This window comes from Equus przewalskii, chromosome 9, assembly GCF_037783145.1.
Source record: "Equus przewalskii isolate Varuska chromosome 9, EquPr2, whole genome shotgun sequence".
In the NCBI taxonomy this organism is placed as follows: Eukaryota; Metazoa; Chordata; class Mammalia; order Perissodactyla; family Equidae; genus Equus; species Equus przewalskii.
Genome location: NC_091839.1, coordinates 13,638,551 through 13,660,300, shown reverse-complemented (window position 1 = coordinate 13,660,300; position 21,750 = coordinate 13,638,551). Strand labels below are relative to the sequence as shown.

The window sequence follows — 21,750 nt, the reverse complement described above, 5'->3', positions numbered from 1 at the left end:
CAGCTCTTCTTCTTTCTGTGCCTTGTTTTCCCCGTCTGGAAATTGTGGGCAATAATACTACATACCTTGCTGGGTGGTCGTGTGGATAGACTCGATAGTCCATGCAAAGGGCTGAGAGCAGAGCTGGCACAGGGGGACCCAAGGGCTTCATTTGAGGTTTATGGAGCATCTGCTGTGTGCCAGGCACCCTAGATCCCACTGCACCTGTCTTTGTGCAGCTTTATAAGCCAGGGGGGAAACAGAAACATGGCCAAAAACAGAGAGCAAGATATGGTGTGCAGATAAGAGCTATGGAGCTAAATCCCACAGGGAAAGGAGAGAGGGAGAGTGAGGGGAAGGTTGCAAGGTGATAATGGGTATTCAGGGGAGGCTCTGGTGAGAATTGACGTTGGCACAAGAACTGAGAGCTGGCAGCGCTAGGGGAGGGCCAAGCCTCTGGCCCCCCCCACCGTCTTCCCCACATTCCAGGGGACCTGTGCTCTTGTTTGTGCTCAGGGAACCTTCACTCACCCTCTGTCTGCTGAGCTCCTGCCTCCGTCGGAGCCTCCCTCCCGCAGCCGGCTCTCACTGTCTCACCCCTCAGGACACAGATCACTCATAGTGGGGAGCAAGGGCTGCAGCAAGATCAGGACACATGAATCCCCGACTGTCACCGTCCACTCGGGGCCCCCCGGAATGCTCGTCGCCTCCTCTGCCGGTTCTGCTCCTCCAGCGGGTGCAAACAGGGTCGACAGCAGCAGTGTCCTGTTGGATGCCATCCTCCATCCAGGTGTGGATCCCAACGGGCTGCGGGTGGGGACCAGGAGCACGCATAGATGGGGCCCCAGTGACAAGAGGTTCCGCGGCTCAAAGAAGGTGGCTGGCAGGGAAAGGAGCAGAGCTGTGCACCCCAACCTCTCTCTGCTCTCAATTGCCCCCTGTCCCAGGAGACCTGCAGTGTCCTGCCTATGTGAGTTGTTTGGATCCTGCTCACAAAACTCTGAAACTGTTACCTGCCCTAAGGGCTCCATTCGTTGTTACCGTGGTTCCCTTGATCTCAGGGGGAGGTGAGTGCTGATGGTCTCAAGGATGAAGGGGTCAGGGGCTGGAGGCCCGGACTTCAGGGTTGGGGTGGAGGAGGCTGAGACCAGAATGTTGAGGTTGAGGAGGACTCAGGAAGCTGAGTCCCTGGTTGGAGGGAGGGTGTGTCTGGGATTCCTGGGTCTTCGGAATTTCATTGGGCTGTGCTTTGAGTTCTCTGACTTAATCTTCATTTTCTCTAGGTGGGCTGTCCTCCTCACTGGACCTTCAGGGCTGCATGGCCAACCTTTCCAGATATTTGTGGCACCACGCACCCTATATTGGGGTCTTTACCGTGATGGAGAACTCTAGCAATGGGAATTGGCCTCTCTCCCGAAGCTGGAGCTGCCCCTACCTCCTACATGGTTTTGGTCGTGGTGCTAGAGCTACCCTTAGCCCTTTGGTATGGCGTGCTCTCCCTGATGACCCCATTTCCCCTTGATTCTTAGCCCCTCCTGAAACCCCCTAAACCCAACCCTCCCTCTAATCTCATAACCGAGCACTGAATTATTTTCCCATCCTCTCCAGTCAACCCACCAACCCAGCATGGCCTGATGGACGAGGAAGGTGGGTAACAGCTGGAAATCTGCCCTATGGAGAGTTGACATTTGAGCAGTGGCCACACGTGCCTGATAATAAAGGTATCGTCCTTTCCCCCAGTGTTTGGGTTTCCCTATGTGAGGGGAGGGCAAGACACCCTGAAATCTGGCACAGGGAGGGAGAGGAATCTGTGCCAGAGATTCCCCATCAGGGCTCCGTTCCTTCACTGGTCTGGTGCATCTCCATTCCAGCTTGGGTGTGTGTCTTAAACAAGTGGCCAGGCTATCATGTCGCTTCCCCCCACAGCCAGAATGCAGGGGCCATGAAACAAGGGGGTGATAAGGGAATGCCCCCTCACTCTAGTACACCTAAGTGCCCACTGAAAGGACTTTTGCTTCTGCTCCCTGTGACTTTGGAGTTGATGTGGGTGAGGAATCCCATCATAGTTCCAATCAATTGGAACTGATGTACCGCCCCTGCCATTTTGTGCTCCTCATGCTGCTCAAACAACAGGCAGCAAAGAAGGCCACTGAGCTGATTGCCAGGGGACCTGACTACCAGAGGGAGGTTGGGTGGCTGGGTCAAGGAGGACTCTGGCAGCCAAGTGATATGTTCGTGCGTACATCTTCCTATTTCCATTGGCAAGTGGCCCTGTTCAGAGGAAGACTGTAGAAACTCAATAAAGACAAGCCCATCAAACACTCTCTTCCCATCAGAATGAAGATTTGCATCACACAACAATTGTTTAAACTAGGTGTTGGCAGGTGGTAAGGACTGTGGAACGGGTGGTAGAATAAGGCAGCTCTGATTACCACCAGCTCCACAGCCAGGACCCTCGCAGCTTTGTTCATAGGATTTCCTCCTCCACTCCCTCCTCTCACTGTGGTATATGAACTGGTCGTCTAACACTCTGGGGTCTGACTCATTGTCCATAGCACATTACAGTGATTAGGTAACAGACGGGAATTCTGTGTCTTCTGGATAGAGGACTCTGATTTTCATCTGGACAAAGGAAAAGGGTGGATTCTGAGGGAGAAAAGGGTGGACTGTGCTGAACACTTTCTGCTTCCTTGTCCAGATTCAGTCTCTCCCCTTCTCCCTGTGGCTCTGCACTGTGGGTGGCAGAGCTAGGAGAACTATGTCAATGGAATCTCCTGGCTTCCAGCTGGGTCCAGTCAAAGGAGACCAAAGAGAGGACATTGAGTGAGGTTGGGGTGTTAATTCCCCAGCTCCCTCCTTACAGGGTCACTGTGGGGCTGGGCAGATTATTCAGCCTGAGTTCAGTTCCTCTCTGACAGCCCTCTCCAGATAGTGTTCTCTCTCTGTCTCTGTCTCTGTCTCTCTTCTGTGATGCAATGTCCCCATGTTCCAGCAGGATGGTAACAAAAACCCAGTGCTATCGGCACCAGAGAACTGCTCTAACCCTTGTGTTTCCTCAACAGGCTCATACTTTTGTCAATTATCTCGTTTTCAATCGCTTCTCAAGTTACTCAGGTGGACTAGTCTGCTTTTGTGCTGGGTCCTGACTGCTAAGTAGAAGCCTCTTTGGTGGAAAAACCCACTGTCACCTCCAAGGTCATGGTGATGCCCACCCTGAAGGCTCTGCTACCATCCATTGCTCCATCCAATGGAGACATGCACTAGATCAGTGTAGGATGCGCCTGCAATGGGGAATCTCTCTCTGGTTTCCTTTCCTCCTGATGCCAGATCTCTAGGTTCCTGCCCTCCCATCACATAGAGAAATCCTCTCATTGCAGAAAAAGATAGTGTCATTATCATCAGACGTATGTGACCACTGCCTGAAAGTTTCTTCTTCTAAAGGGTGAGTTCAGCTGCTCTTGAATCTTCTCATGTAGTGTTATGAAGTGATAAACTGTGTGTGAGATTTGGAAGGGATGGGGAAATACTTAGGATCAAAGGCCATTAGGTCACATGCTCATAAAGAGGGTTGGACTTGGGGATATTAATGGGAGGTTGGGAATTAGAGGTCATGCTATCAGTAGGCCAAAGGCCAGGGCAGCCATGTGGGAAAGTTCCAGTTGCTCTTCCTCGACATCTGATGTTGTCAGTTCCTTTGTTTTTAGCCATCTTAGTTTGCTTTCCTCACACTTTTGTTTAAAGTCTTTCCATTCTCCTGGGGGCCGAGACATTTGAATCACAAAAGCCAAGAGCGGACACCCTTTTCTCTGTTAATACCATATATCCCTTCTCTGAGAGAATAAGCGTTCTAGGGGATGAGCTCTGGGTCCCTGATGACATCATCACTGTGGGAATGGGAGATCTAGCTTTCTGAGGGGGAGGGGACTGTTACGGGATGAATTGTGCCCCCCAAAATTCTGTATGTTGAAGCTCTTCCCCCGAGTGAGAGCCTCAGAATGTAACTGTATTTGTGGGCCTTTACAGAGGCGATTGGGTTAAAATGAAGCCTTTCGGATGGTCCCTAATCCAGTCTGACTGGTGTCCTTATAAGAAGAGGAGATCTGAACACACAGAGAGACACCAGGGATTTGTGGGCACAACAGAAGGAAAAACCACGTGAGGACACAGGGAGAAGGCAGCCACCTGCAAGCCAAAAAGAGAGAGGCCTCGAGAGAAACCAAACCCAGTGACACCTCGATCTGTACTTCCATCCTCCAGAACTGTGGGAGAATAAACATCTTATCGTTTAAGCTGCCAGGTTTCTGGTACTGTTACTGCAGCTCCAGCATGCTAACAGAGGGACCATGGGCGTTGAGATGCCAGTGGGGACAGATGACACCAAGCACCAAATTCCACTCCTGCCCCCACCCCAACACTATTACACAGCCCCTGAGTGACAAGACAGGACTTCAAACTCAGGTCTGCTGGCCTGGTGAAGAGCACTCTATACACACTATTTCTAAACCTCATCACTTGACTTCCCTGCAAGGCAAAAATTGTCACCATTTTTAAATATGGACACTGAGACTTATAAAGGTGAAGTCATTTCCTGAAGGATAGGAGATAGTATATAGTGGCCCTTGGGCCAGCTCTGCAGCCCCAAGATCGCAGACTTGAGAATCAACCTAGGGGTCCTTTCTTCCTCAGCACCTGGGGAAGGCTCTTCTTTAACTAAACTTTCATTTTCAAGATGAAGATTAGCCCTGAGCTGACATCTGCCACCAATCCTCCTCTGTGAGGACATCGGCCCAAGCCATCCGTGCCCATGTTCCTCTATTTTATATGTGGGATACCTGCCACAGTGCGGCTTGATAAGCTGTAGGTAGGTCCACGCCAGGGATCTGAACCAGTGGAGCCTGGGCTACGGGGGCAGATCATGTGCACTTAACTGCTGCACTACCAGCTGGCCCTCTTCTTTAATTTTAGAAGACCTCCCAGACAGGTAGTCCCAGTGGGTTCTAAAACACAACTTTTATGAGGAGGAATGCAATATGATTAGGGGACCACTCTTCCAAGGCTGTGCCTTTTCTGTCCAGAGCTGTGGGCAGGAAAATCTGCAGATAGACCCCCACCTCTCTATCCCTACCTTCCCCCTTTTTTTGAGGAGGATTAGCCCTGAGCTAACATCTGCTGCCACTTTCTCTTTATGCTGAGGAAGATTGGCCTGAGCTGACATCTGTGCTCACATTCCTCTACTTTATATGTGGGACTCCTGCTACAGCATGACTTGACAAGCAGTGCATGGGTCTGCATCCGGGATCCAAACCGGAAAACCCTGGGCCGCCAAAGTGGAATGTACAAACTTAACTGCTGCACCACCAGGCCGGCCCCTCTCCCTTCCCATTCCTCCTTCCCCTCCCCAACTCCATTTTCACGGGACTCATATCAAGGACCCAGGAACCCTCCATCCTTATTCTAAGGTCTCTCTCTGATCCCCACTACTCCCTTTCTTCTGCTCCCACCCTGTGGTTGCACATTTACCATGTGTTGCTAAAAACACCATAGATATTGGTAAAGCTTAACTGTAGTAAATCTTTCAAAGTTTCATCATGAAAACAGAAACCCCTCTAGTATTTCTATCAGAAAAGGTCTTTAACATAGGGAATTAGGTGCTTTTAAAACAATTGAAAGGTTGGGAGAAATGGAGGTTAGGGAGTGGTTTACTGACGTCTGATTTCAAGGTCACACTGCCACAGCCCCCACCCAGAAGTAAGAAACACCTGCCTCTTCCCATAAAGCTTGTGTCTGCCACACATCAGCCAACCCAATAGCAGAAATAGTTGCTTCCGTCTCCCTCCCACCTTCTGAATCTCACACAAGTGTGTCTCAGAATTTAAATTTGATGTGGAAACTCATTTGTTGGGAGGTGAAAAGGTAGTATTGGCCTTTCGGTTCTTCTGATATGGGGGGGAATATAGATGCCAAGTGCCAACTGACAACATATTGCATGACTGGGTCCAAATCCCAGCTCTCCCATTTGCAGGTTGTGTGACTCTGGGGCAATGATGCCATCTCACCAACTCAGTTTCCTCATGTGATTTCACAGAAAGATCTTTGGTCTTTGTCCTTCTTCCTGGCTCAGAGCTCCTAAAACCGTTAGAATTTTCTGACTGATAAGGGTGATAGGAGTGTCTTTTGTTCTAATGAGGTAAGTGTTGATGGGCTTACCATGGGGGCTGGCAACCAAAAAGACCAAGTCTTGATTGGATCCTTGGAACTTTCAGCCCCACCTCTCAGCCTCTGGGGAAGGGAGAGTGGCTAGAGATTGAATTAATCACCAATGGCCAGTGATTTAGCCAATCAAGCCTAGGTAACGAGACTTCTAGAGAAACCCCTATCTGACAGGGTTCACAGAGCTTCCATGTGGGAAACACATCAAGGTGCTGGGAGGGTGGCATGCCTGGGGGGAGGGGGCGCCATGGAAGCTCCATGCCCCTTCTCCTGTACTGTGCCCCATGCCTCTCTTCCATTTGGCTCTTCCTGAGTTGTGTCCTCACAATAAACCAGTCATAGTAAGTAAAACCCTTTCCTGAGTTCTGTGAGTCATTCGAGAGAATGATAAAATCTGAGTGGGGCTGTGGGAACCCCCTAATTTATAGTCAACCAGGCAGACATGTGGGTGGCCTGGGCACCCCGTTTGTAATTGGCATTTGAAGTGGAGCAGTCTTGCAGGACTGAGCCTTCAACCTGGGGGTCTGCACCGACAGAACTGAATTGAATTCTCGGACACCCAGTTGGAGAATTGGTTGTTGATGGAAGAAAAAACCCTTTCATCTCATGTGAAACATGACCAGGCAGGTGTGATGCTAGAAGTGATTATGATAATGTGCGTGATCTGCATATAGCAGGTGCTCAGGGAGTTTCAGAAGACTTTGTTTCCACTCTCCTCTCTCCCTAAGACCTCTCACACCTTGACAGGTACCCTTCACCCCGTCTCCTTCTCTCTGTTCTCAGAGAGATAGGCCTTAGGCAGTGATTCTCATCCCAGGAGCAGTGGAGGGACCAGCCTGTAAATCTATACATATCACCCAGGCAATTTTACGTTTAACTCAATTTACTTCCACAAGCACACACAGTGTGAGTACTCGATGGAGATCCTGATGTGATTTACCAAAAAAATGGGTTTATCAGGGTCCCGGAGTCATGGTAATTTTGTGTGTCTCTGTATTTTCTTAGTCAGTAAGAGATATTGTGTATGGGGTGATGAGAATTTTAGGCTGGTTGTTTTTAAAACTACAGATGAGAAGCAGGCTCTGAGGACTGGAATTTTGCTTGCCCTTTTGAGAGACATTTGCATTTGTGAAGGAAGGGGGGGATGAGCTTGCAGGGACCTGAAATTGGCCACCCCAAGATATGACTCTTTGGCATCGGGATTGTTTTGGACTAATTGCTTTCGATAAAATGGGACAGGGAAGGGGGCTCTGGGGAATGGAACTTGCCCTTGTTGGGACACATTTACATTTGTAAGGTAAATCTCTATCTGTAAAAGGTGCCTCCCTCTCTGTACCAGGAAGAAGAGGAGAGATGACCTTATCCCTAGAAACTCTTAATGGGGAAGGCAAGAACTTAAGTTGGTTGCTGTCTGGCAATCTCATGTAACTGGTTTAGGGTGGTGGCCTCTATCCTTTCTAACCTTTACTTAATCCCATTTGATTCTTATCTAAAAGTTGTGGGACCACCCAATGGCCAGAGCCCACCTGCACTGATACCATTTTAATTTTTTTCCATGTTCTTTCCTTTGTCTTGGTAAACAGATGACTTACATACCTATGCCTTAAAATTAGCACTAACCCTCAACTCGAAGCGGCAGCAGGAGCTCTGACTGCCCGTGGGTCCTGTCCCCATGCCAGCGGGGGCAGCAGCAGCAGCTCTACCTGCCCATGGGCCCTGTCCCCATGCCAGCGGGGGGCAGCAGAAGCGGCGGCAGCAGAAGCTCTGCCCATGGGTCCTGTCCCCATGCTACACTATTCTCTAAATAAAAGAGTGCTACTGCCAGATCTTAAGAGTCTAAGAAATCTTTCTTTCAACTCCTCGGCTCACCGACCCCGCATCATGGAGTGTCCAGGAAACACTCTGATTGTCCATGCCTTGTTCATTTGTTGATTCCCAAAAAGTGTAATGGGTACAAGGCGCTGTCCTGGGCCTGGAGGCACTGCAGTGAACCAGAGAGACAAAACGGACTTGACTGCTGACATCCAACTATGACTTGACAGCTGATATCCAAAAGGCATTTCAAGATGCCCTCAGATTCTTGATCCCAAGCCAAATTTCTGATCTCAGTTTGCTGCCCCAGACTCTTTGCCCATCTCGGGAGGGGCCACCTTGGAGTTTTCCCAGCTCCTCTCTTGTTCTCACACCCCACAACCAACCCTTCAGCAAATCCTCTGGACTCCACTTTCAGAACAGATCCAGAAACTGATTCCTTCCCACATGGTCGGGCCACTGCCATCTCTCACTTGGATTACTGCAGTCACCTCCTCACCGGGCTCTCTGCGCTCAACCCAGCAACCACAGGCATCCTGACAGAACACGCATCACTCACGTCCCTCCTCTGCTCTGAACCCTCAGTGGCTGCCCAGCTCACTCAGAATAAAGCCACAGTCCTGGCCACAAGGACCGGGAGGCCCTCACCATCCAGCCCCTCTCTCTCTGACTTCATCTGCTCTCATCTCTCCCTCTCTCTGCTCCAGCTGGGCCTCCTCCTTGCTGCTCAGATGCCCACAGAGACCCAGAGCTAGTTCCTTCACTTCCTTGATGGCTTTGCTTAAATGTTGCCTTTTCAGAGAGGATTTCCCTGAACACCATCTTTTAAAGAAAAAGGAAGAAAAAAGGCCACTCCAAGCATGCCTTATTTCATTCTAACATATCATTGTTGTTGTTGTTTGCTTTATTGTGTGACTACCCCCTAGCACATCAGGTCTACGAGGACTCGGAGTCTTGCATGTGGCTCCAAGGTCACCTTGGACTCAACATAGATGGAGGAAGGAGAAGGCACTCCTGCTTCTCAACCACTCAGGCTCAGAAGTGACACCAGTCATTTCTGCCTGCATTTCATTGGTGGGAATTAGTCATCTGGTCCAACAAGAGGCAAGGGGGTGCTGGGAAATGTAGTCCCTAGTTGGGCAGTTTCCACCCACTTTCCAGGTGGGAGCTAGTCACATGGTTCACCTAGAGGCAAGGGTTGCTGGGAAATGTAGTCGCTGGCTGGGCAGTCTCCCCTTGTAACATCTCTACACCCTGAAGGGAGCATGGATCTCTGGTGGGCAGTCATCTCTGCCACATTGTGTGACCTTGGGCAAGTTACTTAACTCCTCTGGGGCTCAGTTTCTTTACCGAAAATATAGGACTATGAATAGGACCTCCCTCATAGTTGTGGTCATGATTTAGTGAGTTGAAACACACACAGTGCTTAGACTAGGGCTTGGAACAGAGTGGGGGCTCATCATATTCATGATTTTTATTGTTTGTTGAGAATCGACTTTGGGTTATATCCCTCAATCCTTACCACGACCACAGGGTGCACATATCCATCACACCTACTTTACAGAGGAGGACGATGAAGCTTGGAGAGGGGACGTCAGTGACCCAAGGCTACACAATCAGGAAGCAGCAGAATCAGCCTGGTAGCAGACAGTGTGTCACACCGGGGACTATCAGACTTGTTGCTAAACAGTCCCACCCCTAGCCTCTGCATTTCCCTCTTGCAAGATGCAGGACCCCCAGGAAGGTTGCCTTAATATCCTGACTTAGTCTTGCATTGCTGGCCCTGCCAGCCTTTCCAATCTCATCTCCTATCACTCTCCATCTCCCCCACCATCGACCTAGCCACCTGCTATCTCTCTAATCCTCACATAAGCCACGCACGGTCCCACCTCAGGGCCTTTGCACCTGCTCTTCCCTCTGCCTGGAATGCTCTTTCTGCGTGTCTTTCCATGGGTGGCTCTTTCTTCTCAGTCTGCTCTTGCCTCAAATGTCACCTCCTCAGGGAGGCCCTCCCTGAGCCCAGCTCAGTCACTTCTTTTCGCATTACCTAGTTTCCCCTCTCTGCAGAGAAGCCAGAACCATCTAACATTTTACTGTGTTCATGTATTTGTTAGGGTCTGTCTCCCTCACTAAGCTGCAAGCTCAACACAAGGAATAGCCTCATTCTTTTTGCTCTTCCTATATCCCCAGTAACTGGAACTGTGCCTGGCATGAAGTCCAGCCTCGGAAAAGTAAGACTAACACAAGACATTTAACTGACTACCTATGACTCTATGTACCTCTTTGCCCACCCTTCTTTCCCTACTTCCTCCAGGGACACTGTTTGAGGGCACACACAACTCCAAAGGGCACCACTCCGGACGGCATCAATGTGCCCTGTTGGGAAAGGACGGTGTTTGTACAGTGCACAACCTATACAAACGTAGTGATGCTTCTGTTGCCATATTTCCCTCTCCATTCATTCGTTCAGTAAATATTTATTAAGTACATACGGTCTACCACAGTAGTGGTGTAGATGCAGTGGGAGATGAGAGAAACATGTTTCCGCCTAGGTGGCAAAGTTTAAACTTGCAAACACAAATAAAACAGAACACATCAAAGTGTCAAAACTAAATATGCAACTGGGAAGCACATAGTCATTGCTCTTTCTTCTCTATATTTTTCTCATCCTCTCCTTTCTCCCTTTCCTCTCTCCTTATCAGATACCCACATTGAGGCTCTGCAGTCACCGACAGATACTCCTCATTCTTTCCTGTCTCTCTCCTACCCAGTGTGCTAGAGCTGGTTGGCACAGGCTCGCAAAAGCCAATTGTTAAATATTTAGGAATGTTGGGAGCTGGTGGTCAAACCGTTGGTAGCTTAAAATCAGATGTGTTAGAAGCGATTACACCACAGAAATGGGCCAACACTATAAGGCGGGGTGTGTTGAGGCTGTTTTTCTGACCAGCTGGTTTTCCAGCACACCACTGCTCCCATCTGTTTCTGGCAAAGAAACTTGGCTTTGTCAAAGAATACCTAATTCCTTCATAGATATTCAGTCTCCACCACCAGCCCCGCCCCCTGGCATACTTCAGCTCCCTCCCGGGTGGTGGGAAGTGGAAACTCTATGGGCCATGTTGTGCTGGAGGAGAGAGAACAGAAGAAGAAGAAAAGCATGAGGAAAGCTTATGAAAAAGGGAATAGAAAGGAAAGCAATGTAGGAAGGAAAGAGAAAGAAAAGAGAAGTAGGAATCCATGAGGGCAGAGGTTAGGATAGAGAAAATGTGGGGACCTGCCAATACCCACCACACAATGTCCTCACAGGCAGTTGGGCCATTTCCCCACCTGGGACCTGAAGTTGGCCAGGTTGCCATGAAGATGAAGAAACCGCAACACAAACTACCCTGAAACACGGTGGGGGTGGGGACACAGATAGCTGGGCTCAGGAGGGCTGGATCAGTGGTCCTGGGGGCCAGGATGCCTCAGATTCTAACTGTTGAGGGGGTTGGGGGCCTGTATCCTGGGTGTGAGGGAGGAGGGGGCTGGGGGCCTGGACCCCTGATCTGAGGGAGGAGGGACAACCCAGATTTCTCAGTCCCTGATCTGAGGGAGGAGGGAGGACACAGATTTCTCAGCCTTTAAGCCATTGAGATTCAGAGGGTGGGCCCAGGCCTCCTTTAGCAAGGCCCTCCCCTCCCCACCCCTTTCCTGAACTGCCTGGGATGGGGTGAGATATAAAAAGTGTCGGTTTCCTGATAGAAAGAGCAGGAGCAAGAGAGTCCAGCTGCCCTGATCATGAACCCTGCCCTGCTGCTGGCCCTCCTGGGCATCGCCCTCATGCTGCCCCGTGAGTGAGGACCCCAACCTGGGGGGACTTCCCTGGAGGATGGGCTGAGATGGATTTGCTCTTCCCATTTCAGGAGTGCAGGCCCTGACCTGTCAGTTAGGGACAGGTGAGGCTGTGATGAATGTATCGGACATGCCCCTCCACTGGACGGTGACGAATCAGCAAGTCTGTGAGGATGGCTGGGGTTGCCAAGACACGCTGCTGCTCACTGAGAATGGTGAGAAAAGCCCCGTAGGCCCCAAGCCTGGCTCCCACCCTCTCCTGTGTAGAGACATCCCTCCCCGCACCCAGCCCTCCCTGCATTCCCTATGGGAACTCAGAGGACCCCTCCCCTCCTAATAGGAGCTGTCCCCTCCCCAGCAGGGGCAAAGTCTTGGGTGCCCAGTCACCATCTGTCCAGTCTCCCACCCCAGGCCACGATATAGACCGTCTCTCTAAGACCCGGAGTCCTGACCCCACCACGGCCTCCCTCCCTCTCTTGGTCCAGGACCCCATGTGAACCTGGTGGTCAGCAAGGGCTGCACCCCGGAGGCAGATCACGAGGCCCGTGTCACCCAGCACAGGGCAGGCCCCGGCCTCTCCATCGTCTCCTACACCCACGTGTGCCGCAACGAGGACTTATGCAACAATGTCCCCAACACCCTCCCTCTCTGGGACTCATTGCCCCCAACAGGTGCCTGAGGGAGGAGGGGGAGGAGGAGGAGGGAAAAGTGAGTGTGGGGAGGAGGGGAGCGACAGGGCTGAGGGGGTGAGGTTAGCACAGAGGGACAGTCCCTAATTCCCTGCACCCCAGGCCTGCATGACAGGAGCCCGAGGAGGGCACGTTTTGGGGGAGACTGGGGAGATTGATTTCTGGGGCAAGCAAAAGCAGGGTGGAGACAAAACCCCTGATCTGAAGGCAGAACTCTCTCTTCCTCTCTCTCCGTCTCTCACCTCCCAGTCCCGGGGTCCGTGCGGTGCCCAGTCTGCTTGTCCACAGAAGGCTGTGCATCTGCAACAGAGCTGACCTGCCCTGCTGGGGACACACATTGCTACAACGGGATCCTCCTGATCAGGGGAGGTGAGGCGGGACATCGGGGTCCCTGGGGGCACTGAAGGGGAGGTCTGAGGGCCGGGATCTGGGTCTCTGGGAGGGAGGGTAGCTGAGGGCTGGGACCTGGAGGAGGGTGGGCCTGGCTTCGTGGAGCTGCGCCTCCCCTGAAGGTTGCATGGTCCCACTGGGAACATCTGCCTCTCTCCCTCTCTCCTCCTTTCCACAGGGGGCATCTTCACCAATCTGAGAGTGCAGGGGTGCACGTCTCAAGCAGGCTGCAACCTGCTTAATAACATTGAAAAAATTGGGGCCCTGACTGTGCGTGAGTACTGCATCCATGAAGGTGAGTCCCTCGTGCGGGAGACGAGGCCGTGCCCTGCACTGCAGCCTTGGGGCACTGTGACCCTTGTGAAAGTGGGACACCTGAACACATCCCACCAAAGCCAGTGCCCGCGAGTAATTTAGGAGTTTGCTCCTCACTCAGGGTGTGCAAAGGGAGGGATTCTCCTGGTAGGCACTTCGATGGGGGTGCCACTAAGAGGTGTCCGGTTGCAGGGGAGAGAGAGGGCACATGGTCCAGGCGACAGATATTCAGGGCTGGAACCCACCGCTGGATGTTTTAATTGATGATCAGGTTTAGGCCGACTAAGTTAGGGTGGCCTGTCCAGGCGGGAGGGGAACCCCAGAGCAGAGAGGAAGGTCAGAGGGGCGGAGAGGGTGGCTGCTGTGCATTCCACTTTCTCCATCAAGTGCGGAAGTGAGGGCAGGAGCGCCCACTGGTTTTCATGCTGGGAGTGACTCACTGCTTCCAATTCCATTCTCCACACCCCTGGCCTAGGGTAACCCTGGGTCTCCCACTTCTCCTCGATCACCTCACCCCACTCACACCCACCCCACCCATGGTCCTGGAGCACCCCAGCAGCCCTGCTGCCTAGGGAAGAAGACCAGAGAACACTGAGGGTGCTCCCAGTGTGACAGGGCAAGCAAGAGCCAAATGGGGACACTGGGGGGGTCCCCACTTCCTCACGGAAACCACTCAAGGGGCAGACTGAAAGTGGCCTGGAGTGTCTCCATGGGAATGGCCGCTGCATGCAGGGAGGGGTCAAGGGACTTCAGAGAGGGAAGAAGTGCCGTCCCGGTCTGAGCCTCAGTTTCCTTGTCTGCCCATGGCACCCTGACCCTACAACTTTAAGAAAAGAGCTGAGTGAGTTCAGCAAACTTTCCTCTTTGTGCTTCGATGCCTCTGGCTGGACTGGGGGCCTGAGGACAGGGCCTGGACGTCACTGACCGGAGAGTTCCAGACGTGGACAGCACAAGAGCTAGCTCAGGATGGGTGCCCGGGATTTATTTGCAAGTGAGTTCATGCAGGATTCAAGGTCTCCCATGCAGATCCCAGAGGACTCAGACCCCATCCCTGCTCAGGACTAGGAAGGGAGACGTCACGGAGCAGATGGTCACAGGGCTGTGTGGGAGGGGGTCTGGGGAGCTCAGAGGAGGGAAAATACTTATCTCCTGGGGGTGGGTATCAAGGAGGCCTGCACAGAGGAGGTGATCTGTGAGCTGTGTTTTAAAGATGAGCTCTAACTTATTTGAAGAAGAGGAAAAGGACAGGAGCAGGCAGAGGGAAGAGCATGTGCAAAGGCCTGGAGGTGGGCTGAGGCTGCAGTTTTCAGGAAGGCGTCCTTGGCTCTGCCTGAGATGGCTCATCAAGAGGACGGGGTACAGCCGGGCCACGGGTGATTACAAGTTTTCCAGGTAGACGAGGTGGGTGTGGGCGATGAAGGGAGAGCCATTCCAAGCAGAAGGAAGAGCTCGGGCAAAGCCAGGGAGCCAGGAAACGACCTGGAGTATCTTGGGAATGGATATTGGTGGGGGACCAGAGAGGTGGGTGGGGGCCTGGTGATGTCCCCACAAGGCCAGGCTGAGGAGTTGGCTTTTCTCCTGAGGGCAGGGGAGCCACGGAAGGGGGCTGAGCAGGGAGGGGCAGAGTCTGAGTCTCTCCTTCTGATTAATGCTGGTTTAGTTGTCCGGCCCTCATCGCTGGGACCAGCTGACATTCGTAATCCAGAAGGTGTTTCAGAAACAGTTCAGACAGAATGCACGCTACACACACACACACAACACACAATACACACACACATCATGCCACATACACACCACACATCCCATACCACACACACATCTCCTTACACCTCACATGTACCACACACACCACAAACCTTATACACTATACAGACCACCCACCTCACCCGTTACATACAAACAAAACACAGACACATAGAACACACACCATGCCACTCCCTCACAACAAACACATACCACATACATCACACGCACAGTGTCACTACACACACACACACACCAAACATCATGTACCATACACACACACTACACTCACCATACAAACATGCCATACACATATAACACACTGCAGACAACCCCTACACACCACACACATACTACACCCCCACACACATACCATACACGTGTACTACACACACCACACACATGCCACATGAAACACAGCTTTTATGCCACGAATGAATGTTCCTATCACAATCCATGTTTGGTTAGCTTTCGACATTGGAGCCAGATCTCTTGGAGGATGTGTTTGGCTTCCCTGGTTCTGTTCAGTTCAGCAGTTTAGCAAGCATTTCCTGACCATCGGCAAGACCAGGCATCAGAAGCTAGGTACGACAAGAGGTCAGGGAATATATGGAGGAGAGAAGGGCATTCCTGGAGCCAGAGCAGCCCCTGAGAAGGCATGGGGGTGGCAGAGGGCTGGCGCAAGAGCACAGGCTGCCCAAGATGGGCCACAGCAGGACCCCAAGCTGAGGAAGAACAAAAGGGTTGGAACATGAAGGGCCTTGACCTCCCCTAAGCAACTGGGCGGTGCTCCCAGGGAGAAGGGTGGGGCGGCCCAGCCAGGAGAGCACAGCAGTTAAAGAGCTTGATGTCTGAATCAGAGAGATGTTGGCTCCCTGTCTGGGCTCTGCCACTGAACCAGCTATTGAGGGTCAACACCTCTTTGAGCCTTTTTCAAGCAATTCAGGAAGGAGGAGACAATTCCAGAGAGTCAGGAGCAAGAGAGTATATGCAAAGGCCCTGGGGTGGCCATATGCCTGCTGTGTGTTCAAGGAGGAGCCTAGAGGCCAGTGTGGCTCCAACAATGTGATCAAGGCAGAGCAGAGCAGGACAGAGAGACGGGGGGGGGGGGGGGGGGAGGCCAGATCACCTAGACCCTTTGGGGCCAATTTAAGGACTTAGAATTCGATTCTGACTCGGATGGGATTCAGACCACCTATGGAGGGTCTGAGCAGAGGAGAGACAGGAATCAACTTACCTTTATGGGGATCCTTCTGGTTGTTGTGTGGAGAACAGAGTGAGGGATAGGTGGGAGTTTAGCAAGTATTTTGGAGACCCCCATGGAGACGTAGGAGCAAACAGGTGAGAGCCAGGGGCATCTTGGAAGCTGTTGAGGTGGCAAGACCTAGTCAGGTTCTGGGGGTATCTTGCAGCTTAAGACAACAGGATTTCCTGATGGGCGCAACACAGGGTGTCAGAGGGAGGGGATTGTCAGGAATGTCTTGAGCAACTGCTGGAAGGAGCTGCCATTGAGCAAGGTGGGGCAGATGGGGATGGGGAGAGCAGAGAAGGCTGGGAGGAAAGCAGCAGAAGCTGTGATTTTGTCGTCTGTGATGTAGGGAAATGAGTGGTCCTCCGTCATGGGGCTGTCCTGAAGATTACCTATGTTTATGGATGCTGCGTCATCAGCCCGGGAGTTTCTGCCTCAAGGGACAACTCACTGTGATGGCCTTGAGAGAAGATCTGGGCTCAGGGTTTTCACACTAGACTCCTGAGGGCCACAGGAGCCGAGGTAGCCAAGCACGGTCATTGATTCCTGTCTTCCCCATCGCTCACCCCAAGGGGCCACAACGCCTGAGTTCTGAGTCCCCTGACTGGTGGTGGGCCCTCGAGCAAGCTACTGAACAACTCCTCTGCCTCTGTTTCCCATCTTGAAATGGGGTGATGATGATAACACCACCTACTTTGGGGGTTGCTGTGGGGAAATAAAGTGATCAAAACACATAAGCTCCTCGGCTCGTGTCAGGGGGCTAATCCAAGGAGCAATCAGGACAGCCAGGCTCGTAGTAAATGCTCAGTGCACGGCAGTCCTTTGCGTCTTTTTGTTTAGAACATGTGGCTCCTCAGGGAAAAGAAATACATGGTGTCACGCTACCCTCCTCATTACCCGGATGACGGCCTTGAGGCCCAGCGAGGACAGTGGAAATTGGCTCACGCTGAGGAGGAGCCCTCTATCTCCCTCACTCCCAAGGGAGGAGTTGCCTTTCTCCAGGAGCTTGGGAGAGGTCCCTGCAGGTGTTTGAGCAAAAACAAGACAAAGAAAGGAGGTAGGGCTCAGACTTCCAAGGTCCCTTCAAAGTCTGATATTGAAGGACTCTGTGGCCAGGTCACCTGGAGTGTGACTCAGGAATGTGATCACCTCCAAGCCTGGGACCTGGAGGGACAGACACGGCTGTTTCCCTGGCTTTCCCAGACCCTGCTTCATCCAACCAAGCTGTCCTGACCTGTCAACGGGGAGTCATGGTGAAGTTGCAGACAAACTCGGCTCAGACACCCGTCGAATGGACCGCGAGAGGGTCCCAGACGTGTGAGGCTGGAGAGATGTGTCAGGAGACGCTTCTGTTGGTAGACGTAGGTGCGTGGGCTGTGCAAGAGGTATGGCCCCTGCGCTGGGGCCCAGGCTTCCCCACCCTGGATTCTGTCCCTGCTTTCCTGCCCAGGTCCCTTCACACCTGGAGCTCTAAACCCAACTCTTCTTCTTTCTGTGCCTTGTTTTCCCCTTCTGAAAACTGGGAGCAATAATACTACCTACCTTGCTGGGTGGTCGTGTGGATAGACTCGATAGTCCATGCAAAGGGCTGAGAGTAGAGCTGGCACAGGGGGACCCATAGGCTTCATTCAAGGTTTATGGAGCATCTGCTGTGTGCCAGGCACCCTAGATCCCACTGCACCTGCCTTTGTGCAGCTTTATGAGCCGGGGGAAACAGAAACATGGCCAAAACAGAGAGCAAGATATGGTGTGGAGATAAGAGGTGTGGCGCGAAATCCCCCAGAGAAAGGAGAGAGAGAGAGTGAGGGGAAGGTTGCACGGTGATAATGGGTACTCAGGGCAGCCTCTGCTGCAAAGGTGACGTTGGCACAAGAACTGAGAGCTGGCAGCGCTGGAGGAGGACCCAGCCTCTGGCCCCCCCACTGTCTTCCCCACATTCCAGGTGACCCGTGCTCTTGTTTGTGCTCAGGGAACCTGCACCCACCCTCTGTCTCCTGAGCTCCTGCCTCCCTCGGAGCTTCCCTCCCTCAGCCCGGCTCTCACTGTCTCACCCCTCAGGACACAGATCACTCATAGTGGGGAGCAAGGGCTGCAGCAAGATCAGGACACATGAATCCCCGACTGTCACCGTCCACTCGGGGCCCCCCGGAATGCTCGTCGCCTCCTACGCCCGGTTCTGCTCCTCCAGCGGGTGCAACAGGGCCGACAGCAGCAGTGTCCTGTTGGACGCCATCCCCCGTCCAGGTGTGGGATCCCAGCATGCTGGGTGGGACCAGGGACACAGAGATGGGGCCCAGAGACAAGGGGCTCCGGGTCACAAAGAAGGTGGCTGCAGGGAGGAGCAGAGCTGTGCACCCCAACCTTCTCTCTGCTCCCCAGCTCCCCCTGTCCCCGGAGACCTGCAGTGTCCTGCCTGTGTTGAGTTGTTTGGATCCTGCTCAGAGAACTCTGATATTGTTACCTGCCCCAAGGGCACCATTCGTTGTTACCGTGGTTCCATAAATCTCAGGGGAGGTGAGTACTGATGGTCTCAAGGATGAAGGGATCTAGGTTCTGGATTCACTGGTCCTGAGGTTGGAGGTGGCCTGAGTTCCTGACTCATGGGTTTGGGGGTGGGAGGTTGAGGACCCCGATGTCCGGTCTAAGGGAGGAGGGACGAAGGGGCTGATCTCCTGCTCTGACCAGGGAGAGGGCGCATCGGGGATTCCTGGGTCTTAGGAATTTCAGCGGGCTGTGCTTTGAGTTCTCTGATTTAATCTTCATCCTCTAGGTGGGCTGTCCTCCTCATTGGACCTGCAGGGCTGCATGGCCCAACCTTCCAGATATCTGTTGAACCATAGCCACAATATTGGGGTCTTCTCCGTGATCGAAAACCTCTCCACACGGCTACAAGACAAAAAAGACAGTTTTATTACTGAATGAGCATTAAACCAGAATGTGACGTGCACCACAGGCAATCCGCTAGGGAACCGCAAAGACAGAAGGACAGCTCACCCCTTATCTACCCAGGCAGATACTGCCCCTCACACACGTGTTCTCAAGGTAAACAATACGAGTCCTCATGTAGGAGGACTTGATGGGGCCATTGGTCACACTGAGTTCATTCTAAATTCATCTGGTAATTGGGGCCACCATCTGTGTTAGTTAACTGACTTTATCCAAACGAAGAATAACCTGCTCATCCCTTTACGACTGGAGGTCATTTTGCCCCAGGAGTGAGGTGTCCACCTCAGTTAGGCTCCTGCCCTCCCCAGAAGCTGGGAGACAGGGTGCTGTCTTCCCTGCTGATTGCATTTCAAAGAGATGGCTTTCCTGTACTTGAGAAAGACATCCCTGGGTTGTAAGGCTGGCGAGGGGCTTATTTACATTTTTTAAAGATTTCCATACATCTCAAAGGGACAGAGAAAGAATTTATAATTATACATTTTCTGAAGAAAGTGGGCTGTCTTTCCCTTTTTGCTCCACGGAAAAGATAAATTTTTTTGCTTTTTCAATTTGTATTGACCCTTACAGGGGTTCTTGCAAGAGAAAAGTGGTGCATTGCGTCAAATGCTGTAAATCTAGCCTGAGGGACGCCTGGCAGGTTTAGCAATAAAAGTCTGCAAATACAAAAAGAAATCTCAATTCCAGTGCTTTTTTCTTCTGGAGTAGCCAACAGTTGGTATTTTTGCAATGGATCAGTCGCTTGCAATGGATTTTAGACTCTTGTAACCTGGTTTCGCCAATACAATTGGGCAAAAACCTTCCTTGCTGTAAGAGGAACTCAGACTTGACCAACCCTCACACTGGCTCTGAAGAAGCAAATCCTGTGCTGATAAATGCGGATACATTTTAATACCAAATAGGGGCAACCGGAAAAGACAGGTCATGTGGGAAAGAGCCATAAATCATAAAAAGGACGAACCATGGAAACCACAAAAAATTATACTAGAAATTAACCCTAGCCTCCTCCCACCAAAATAGTCCACTTGGAAACACTAAAATATTCTTCTAAATAACTCCTAGGTGATTATATTTAGATATTAACATTGATGTTTCCAACCGAGCACATTTTGTATGGAACATCTTATAAGCTCCAGTAAGAGAACCACAGTGCAGAACTCCAGGTTTTGGAGAAAATCCATGGTTCTTTCTGCACGTAGCACTCCAACATTTGGAAAGCTCTCCAGGCTTGTCACTGGGCCCCAGTGGAATCTGATGCCTGGTGCACTGGGCTGAATATTTGTGTTCCCCCAGAATTCGTATGTTGACACCCTAACCCCAGTGTGGAGGTTTTTGGAGCTGGGAACTTTGGGAGGTAATTAGGTTCTGAGGGTGGAGCCTTGAGAATAGGGTTAGTGCCCTGTCTTAGAGTTCTCCAGAGAAACAGAACCAACAGGATATGTAGAGGTGTGTGGAAAGATTTATTATGAGGAATTGGTTCATGCAATTATGGAGGCTAAGAGGTGCCAGGATCTGCTGTCAGGGAAGCTGGTGGTGGAGTGCCAGTCCAAAGCTCAGGCCTGAAACCAGGGGAGCCAATCGTGAGACTCTCAGTCCGTGTTTGAAGGCCGGAGAACAAGAGGGTCGGTGTCCAAGGGCAGGAGAACATGGAAGTCCCAGCCCAAGCAGAGAGCAAATTCCTCCTTCCTCCACCTTTTTGCTCTGTTCAGGCCCTCTATGGATTGGAAGCAGCCCATTCCCACGGGTGAGGGCCGTCTTTACTCAGTCCACTGAGTCAAATGCCATTCTCTTCCGGAAACGCCCTCCCAGAAACACCCAGAAGTAATGTCTTACCAGCTGTCTGGGCATCCCTTAGCATAAAGTTGAACGTAAAATTAGCCATCACAGCATCCTTACAGGTAGAAGCCAGAGGTAGCTAGCTCTCTTTCAGCCATGTGAAGCTACAGTGAGACGTCTGCCATATGCAGCCCCGAGGAGGGCCCTCACTGCAAGCTAAAGACACCTGGCTGCAAACACAAAGGGCATTGTGACCTAAACTGCACATCACCTACTGGGTGTAGTCAAGCTTCCAAACAACAACGGTGGGCATGCACAGCAGCATCTGTCGTCTACTAAAAAGCTGTGTGTGGGATCAGGCTCAAGCAGGCATGCAGGGCACAGGTGAAAGCCCCAGTAGGTGGCTCCGACGCCCACGGCAGCTGTTCTTCCTGCCTCTTTCTCCACCCAAACTCTGGGCTCATGGGAATTCCCTGTGATCTGTTTACAGAGGAGAGAAAGCACAGATCAGATTTGGAATGGGTCTGCAACTCTCCCCAAGGCCCACCTGGCTGTTGACTGTTCTCAGTGCCCAAAGCAACAGAGGTAAAGACCAACACTAATCTGTTATGGCATCATGCTATGGCAGGGCTACAAAGGACACGCTCCAGCATGGAGGGCACTGAGCTTTGTCCTCACAGGGGTAGACACAAACTGTGGTCTCTGATTTGGCCTCCTGGTACTCAATGCTTCTGTCAACTCTGCCATTCAGGAACTTTGAAAATGTCTTTTCTTTGGCTGTGATATGCTACGAAGTACTGTTGCCTATGGGGTCAT

At 51.8% G+C, this 21,750-nt stretch overlaps 1 protein-coding gene and 2 long non-coding RNA genes across 4 annotated transcripts; 2 read left to right on the top strand and 1 right to left on the bottom strand.

Annotated features, from left to right (window-relative positions):
* The first annotated feature begins 11,507 nt into the window (after positions 1 to 11,507).
* Positions 11,508 to 19,833, top strand: LOC103545590 (CD177 antigen-like). Of its 2 annotated transcripts, XM_070632787.1 has the most exons (9): positions 11,508 to 11,827; positions 11,901 to 12,044; positions 12,315 to 12,500; positions 12,768 to 12,887; positions 13,087 to 13,203; positions 17,419 to 17,580; positions 18,274 to 18,459; positions 18,595 to 18,729; positions 18,986 to 19,833. In XM_070632787.1, the coding sequence occupies exons 1-9, from the start codon at positions 11,776 to 11,778 to the stop codon at positions 19,135 to 19,137; spliced, it is 1,254 nt and encodes a 417-aa protein (XP_070488888.1). In that variant the 5' UTR covers positions 11,508 to 11,775; the 3' UTR covers positions 19,138 to 19,833. The 2 variants fall into 2 exon arrangements, with proteins under 2 accessions (XP_070488888.1, XP_070488889.1); XM_070632788.1 differs by lacking the exon at positions 18,274 to 18,459.
* On the top strand, positions 14,076 to 16,738 carry LOC139085465 (uncharacterized). Its single transcript, XR_011543776.1, has 2 exons — positions 14,076 to 14,214; positions 16,565 to 16,738. It is a non-coding gene; the product is annotated as an uncharacterized lncRNA (long non-coding RNA).
* Positions 18,953 to 21,196, bottom strand: LOC139085464 (uncharacterized). The gene is made up of 2 exons (XR_011543775.1): positions 20,992 to 21,196; positions 18,953 to 19,101 (listed from the first exon to the last, which is right to left on the bottom strand). It is a non-coding gene; the product is annotated as an uncharacterized lncRNA (long non-coding RNA).
* Positions 21,197 to 21,750: the final 554 nt, after the last annotated feature.

Coding starts and splice junctions, on each gene's coding strand:
- LOC103545590 (XM_070632787.1), top strand. CDS start 11,776: ATGAACCCTGCCCTGCTGCTGGCCCTCCTGGGCATCGCCCTCATGCTG. Junction 12,501..12,767: donor GGACTCATTGCCCCCAACAG/GTGCCTGAGGGA, acceptor CTCACCTCCCAG/TCCCGGGGTCCGTGCGGTGC. Junction 18,730..18,985: donor TTCCATAAATCTCAGGGGAG/GTGAGTACTGAT, acceptor TTCATCCTCTAG/GTGGGCTGTCCTCCTCATTG.